At 24.5% G+C, this 6,614-nt stretch overlaps 1 protein-coding gene across 1 annotated transcript; it reads right to left on the reverse strand.

Moving 5' to 3' along the window:
- Positions 1-542: 542 nt before the first annotated feature.
- LOC129607696 (putative uncharacterized protein DDB_G0285119) lies at positions 543-5,729 on the reverse strand. The gene is made up of 3 exons (XM_055518855.1): positions 5,190-5,729; positions 3,230-4,568; positions 543-1,267 (listed from the first exon to the last, which is right to left on the reverse strand). Exons 1-3 carry the CDS (start codon positions 5,238-5,240, stop codon positions 585-587), a joined length of 2,073 nt encoding a protein of 690 aa, XP_055374830.1. The 5' UTR covers positions 5,241-5,729; the 3' UTR covers positions 543-584.
- Positions 5,730-6,614: the final 885 nt, after the last annotated feature.

The raw sequence follows: 6,614 nt of genomic DNA on the forward strand, positions 1-6,614 counted from the left end.
AACTATGCAGATTTTATAAATTAAGTATAACAATATATTAAGTTAATACCAAGTTTATACCACAATCTCCTTGCAAAATTAAAAGCAAAAGATATCAGATGGTTTGATAAATGACCAAAAATAAATTTTCTAGTTTGTTCTTTTAACACACCTGAAACAATAATGGCAACACCACGGAAACAGGTATAAATAAGCGAGGATATCTATACTCCACAAATACATTGGAATTGTAGTCTGATTTCTCAAAATGTGGGCTAGAATCAGAACTCGGCCTACAAGTCTTACATATTCGCAGCTCCCGTAATTCAAGACATTTGGCTATCTTATCTTTTTGAGGAAGTAAAAAAAAATGATTTTCTAATTAAATTAGCTTATTACATCAATTTCTTTAAAATTAATTTAGCACCATTTGCAAATAAAACTTGGTATTTGTCCTGTTTTAGACTAGAGAGATTATTAACCAAATAATTTAATAATTCTTGTTTAACCAATTAATTAGTTTCAAATACTTAGATATTGAAATTGAAAACTTTTAATAATAATTGCATATGTTTATTTAAAAAATATCTTAATAATTTTTTTAATCAACTACTTTTTGTAAATAAATTCTGTATTGTACTTAGAGCACCCCAAGTTAAACCAATAATTGTACCAAATATTTCTAAAATATAAATTCCTAAATTTTCTGAATAAACACGTGGTGATGCTGATACCGGTGGCTTATGTTGAATTTCATCATCATCTTCTTTTGAATTAAGTATAACAATATTTCTATCATCATCATCATCATCGTCATCATCATCATTATTCCTGTTACGGTGACCATTATAATTCATATTTTGAGTTTTGTTAGTTTTATTCTCTAAACCGTTTTGTTCTTCTTTTGAACTTTGATCAATCAACCGCTGTTTTTGCATTAAATCTTTTATTCGATGATTTTGATTACCTAATGAAGTTGAAGTAGTTGATTCAAAACTTTCATTGACAATTAAATCATCTGCTGGTGTTACATATTTGCGAAATTCTTTTCGAAATGGCATTCTTTCATTAATTCGTCGGTAAACATTTTTAATTGAATTATTTGGATTTTGATAAAATGGTAACGATACACTCTGTCTTATTCTTGATAATACAGATGGTATACTACCACCAGGACGAAAATTATTAAGAAATGTCTGTGATATATTTTGTAAATGATTATTTTTAAAAAGATCTATTTGCAATAGAGTGCTGTTATTTCGGTTATTTGTTGTTTCAACGCCGGTATCTAAAATATAAAAATGTAGATTAATTGAAAAAAAATTTATTAGCATGTCAAATTAAAAATATATATAAACGTCACTCCATTCGATTTTCGATTGTTTGTCAATATACCTATTTGGATATTTTATACCACACATATCAAATTAAACTACTACTTCAAGTACCATCTACCGTAGTGAAAATGCTGCTTTTAAATTTTTCAATTTAAATTTGTGTAAACAAATTTTAATTTTACATTTAAAATATTTGAATTAAAAATTTTTGAAAAAATTATCAAAACCAAAAAAAATTTTGAATTTATAAGTAGATCTAGACTAATATGAACACCCACAGTATTAAATGAAATTCAATTCAAAAAAAAAAACAATCTCAATCTGATATGTGTTAATCCGCAAAATGGTTGAAGGACGACACTTTTCGATATTAATTTTATGATATTAATTTTAAATAAGATTCTTTGTATGTATTGAGTATTAAGGATAGTGAAAATTGGGACAGATGTCACGATATTCAATAAAAATTTTTGAAAAACAAAAATAAAAAAAAAAAATTAAAGCAAGTGTTAAGAAAATGATAATCGCAGGACAAGGCGGAAGATATTGTGTGAGTGTATGTGGAAAGTGTTTGGTTTTCATTATTGAATTAAAAATAAATTTATTTTTTCTTTTTATCTGACCTACATAATAAACATATAAGTAGTCGTCCCTTTTCCACTTTGATTTTGTTCTCTTTTTTTATTGTTTTTAATTTTGAATTTGAATTAAAAGATTTCTTTAATTGAAATTTCTCATCTATGTTATTTGGTTTTATTAAAAATATTTTTTTAAATTAAATCTCTTTTTATTTTTTTTATTTGTGTTTGTGTTTTTATTATTTATTTTCGATAAAAAAATACAATTGGATCACGTATTGATTATTTAATTTTAAAAATTGTAACATTTTTCGTATCCTTTTATCAAAACAACATAACCTAAGAGAAGGTGGGAAAGAGAGGAAGAAAGAGAGAGAGAGAGAGAGAGAGAAAAAAAACAAATTGTAAATTTTACTTATTTCATACCAGTTTTGTTCTCACCTTAAGCATAAAATGTTTTCACAAGAAAATAACGTAGATTTGTTTCTTCTAAAAATGTTAAAAAGAATTGCAGCTTAAGATATAAAATATAAGAATTTCGAAATAATTTCGAAATGTATTATAAGATGTTGAAATTTAAAATATTTTCAGTCACTGGGGAGATTCAATGAAAATTCAATGAAACAATTTGTAGCGTTTAAAAATCGACAGAGAAAACTTCATACATGTGCTCTGACAATAAACGGAATATTTCCTGTAAAATTTATGTCAATTTTATATAAAAATATAAAAATATTAGATCGCCGCACAACCAATGAACTTGAGTTTAAATCAGTTAACTAAATCCTATAATTATAACATTAGGAAAGGAAAAAGCCAAAATTAGTACAGAGGTTTTTTAAAATGTCATTTTATGACTCTCAAAACTATGCAATGGAATGAAGTAACATCAAAAAAAAAAATATGTTCAACGCTTTCAGACGGGCAAGGTTCTTGAGAGAAAAGAGTAGCGTCTTGAAAATTATATCGTCTTAATACGATTAACCAATATCATCTTTAGAATCATCTTTAGAAAGAAAATCTATTAGAAAAGGCAGTCAACTGCACACATATGTACATACATATATATTTTTCTAACGCAATAGAGTTTAAGATAAAAGGTAAGACATTGACTATTACAGTTTAAGCTATACATATAGCGCACATACATATTTGGAATGGAATTTAAAATTGAATTTATTTTATATAACGTACCTAAAATTTTAATGTGCACATATGCATTTTGATAAGCGCCACATACTTGTATTATAGTGTAAAAAGTCATATTTTATATTTCTTATTTTATTCTCGTGTGTATGTTAAGTGTGTGTATGGTTAAGCGATTGAAATTCTTACCATTTTTATTGCTTGGATCCTTATCTTCAATATTATTTTGATTTGAAGTTATTGTAAATGTCTCATCTTCCATCATATTATTATTATCATTATTATTTCTTATAACATTTAATGGCCATATTGGTAAATTTCGTTGTGCAATCGACCATAGATTTGATAATGGTGTAAAAATGAATGTTATAAATGCTCTTGTTTTATTTCTAAATCCTGTCGTTGTTATAAATAAATTATTACTATTATTATTATTTTTATGTATATTATTCATATTATCATTATTTTCATCTAAATTAAATAAATCATCATCGGATAATGTTGATTCACTTGTATATAAATTATTAGCATCAATAGTTATATTTTTCATCGATACAATAATATGATTTGGATCTATTATTGTATTTTGATCATAATTTGTTTGACTGTTTGATGATGATCTCATAAATAAATTATTACTTAATGTTGTTGTTGTTGCTGTTGATGATTCTTTTGATGTACTATCATCAATTAAACGTAATGATCTATAATTATGATTTTTTCCGCTGAAATTTAATGATGAAGTAGATTTTACTACATTTTCAAATTGAGATTTTTCTTTACTATTGCCATTATTATTGTCACTTAAATTATTTGCACTATTTTTGTCATCTACTATCTCAAAAATATTAGTTGTATTTATTTTTTCTGAACTGTTGCTGTTATTGTTTGTTTGATTAAAATGTTGTCGATGTTTTTGTAGTTTCTGTTCTTGCTGTTTCTTATACTGCTCCCGTTGATGTTGCAGTATTCTGTCATCATAATCTCTCTGTTCAATTCCATTTGATGAAATACGATTTGAAATACTTGAAAATATTCTATGTAATGTATTATGAAAACGTTGTAAAGGACGACGAGGAAATAAACTATATTCTGTACTTGTATTTTCATTATTATTATGATTATTATTATAACTATTATTGTTATTATTATCTGTTGGTATAAAAGTGGTTGTACTTGATATATTAAATGAATCTGTATTATTATTATTATCTGATGGTGATGATGATGATCCTTTTGAATTATTATTAGAATTTTTAGCCCATGTATCAAATAAATCGAAATTTAAACCAAGAATATCATCTAATGGTTTTATAAATAAATTATCATCTTCATCATTTTCATCTTGATTTTTATTATCATTTGTACTTAAATGAGTTTTACCATGACCTGGTTGATTTAAAAAGCTAATAATATTTGATTCTTCTGATGATGTAGTTGGTGATGATGATGATTCTTTCGTTGTTGTTCTTGTTTTTGTTTCAGATGTTGTTGGCAATGAATTTGAAATTGATAATTTTAGTAGAAGCTAAACATATTTTATAAAAACATTATATTGTGAATTATCAATTTGAACTTGAAATTTATTATATGTAAATCAAATTTAATAAAAATTTTAAAAGAAAAATATTTAATGGTAAATGTTAAATAAAATTCTTGTTAAATTAGCAAGGTCATCTTTAGAACGTAAATTTTCAAAGTGCACAAAATTATAATTTTTAATTGATAAATAAAAGCAATTTTTGGCTCTTACTTTTTCAAGTATGTTTGTGTATGGCGTATGCTAAATTGGATTTTTTTTTGGCATAATGTTGTGCTTGGACTGTCTTATGAAATGTCATTACTACCTTGAAATAAATTATGAAATTGTAATTTTAAAATTAAAAAGTACTTTTTGGAAGTGCGTCCACACTCTCAACTGTAACTTTTATTGTTATTGTAAAAAGTTACTAAGAATTGTAATTATAAATTTTAATTTTTTACAAAAATCAACAATAACTTCTTCGCCTTAATGTTTTTAAAATTAGTTATAGTATACGATTTTCCGAAAAAATCCCTGCTTTTTCTGTTTTTTTTTGTAGTGAGTGTTTTAAGTTAAGTAAACAAAATAAAAGTAAAAAATAAAATTGTTATTTTTTTACATTCTTACCACAAAAAATACCAATCCAATGTAAAGTGTTTGAAATTTTGTGGTTAACATTTTACACTAATTTTATAATAAAATGAAATAAATTTCAATATAATCGATGCCACTTTTAATTTTTTGGTTATTTGTGTTTCCACTTTTCGTGTTCAGAACGTTCTGTGCGTGGTAAATGTTGTATACTTTTTTTACCGTTATTTTTACTTATATTTTATTTTATTTTTTTTATAAATTTAAATTAAAAAATTAAAAGTTACTTTATTGCCTTATTTTCAAAAATAAAAAATATTATAAAATATTATTATAGGTAAAAGGATATAAGGATAATGTAAAAAAAAACGGGATTAAATAACAAGAACAGCTAAAATAATAACACAAACACACAGTTTTATTTTCCTGTTATTCCTCTGGGTTTTTTTCCCTCGTTTTATTTTTTTAGAGGTTGTGTTATTCAATTTTAATTGTATTTAACTGTCAATTAAAGTTATTTTACTATTTTATTTTTTTTTTGCATAGTTCTTATTTTATTTTTGTATTCACGATCAGAAATTTCGCTTTCGACTAAAAATGAAAAATTTTCAATTAAAATTAATTCATTTTTCAATTTAAAAATAAAAAATACTCACTTCGTTTTTTTTTTGTTGTTATATTCTTTTTTTTGACACAACTAAAATAATATGTAAAATAAAAATAACCAGGTGAATAAAATGAATATTTTATTTACGTTAAGAACTTCTTGTGGGTAGTCATTATCAACCACATACATATGCGAATGAAAATGAAACCATGTTCCAAAACTCTAATCACTTCATTTTTGTTTATAATAACACATGTTTCCACTAGTAAAAATCACGGAACACTATTCTAGTAATGATCATTTTAATTGAAATTTTTATTTTCCAATATATTTTCCTTCACAGATGCCAAGAATGTACCTTGGTACATGGAAAATTTTCCAAAAATTTCAATTTCTAAATTTTCGTTAATTTTTGCAATTAAGAATAAGTAACTATGGTTTTCTGTTTCGCAGTTAATGTGTCATTATTATTACTTATTCGAGATATTGACGTTGAAAGTATTGACATCTTAAGTTATGTAATTTGAAAATAAAAATTTGACATATATGTAATAAAGTTATGCAAATTTGGACAATCTTTATAGTCTCGTTTGGCTTAGTAAATACAACTGAATGCGTCACAAGCTGTAAAAAAGGGTTTCAACGTCAATTGCTTTATAATAAAATTTAATTGGTATTGTTATTTTTTTTTTGTTAAACTCACATCATATAACTCTATTAAAAGTAATCTTTTTCAATATTATTTGTGTATTAATATAGGAATCAAAATACAATTAATATGCGGGTGCTAATATTACTTTTATAGATAAAACGAGGATTTATAAGCGCTTTCCAAAAAAAGAGATTCCAATTTG

This window comes from Condylostylus longicornis, unplaced genomic scaffold, assembly GCF_029603195.1.
Source record: "Condylostylus longicornis isolate FDR11 unplaced genomic scaffold, ASM2960319v2 ptg000028l, whole genome shotgun sequence".
Classification (NCBI taxonomy): Eukaryota; Metazoa; Arthropoda; class Insecta; order Diptera; family Dolichopodidae; genus Condylostylus; species Condylostylus longicornis.

Bases quoted from the DNA above. Each gene is read 5' to 3' on its own strand.
- LOC129607696 (XM_055518855.1), bottom strand. From the start codon at position 5,240: ATGTTAACCACAAAATTTCAAACACTTTACATTGGATTGGTATTTTTT. The intron at 4,569-5,189 runs GTAAGAATGTAA...AAATATGTTTAG, and splicing joins TTGGATTGGTATTTTTTGTG to CTTCTACTAAAATTATCAAT. The intron at 1,268-3,229 runs GTAAGAATTTCA...TTTATATTTTAG, and splicing joins GGATCCAAGCAATAAAAATG to ATACCGGCGTTGAAACAACA.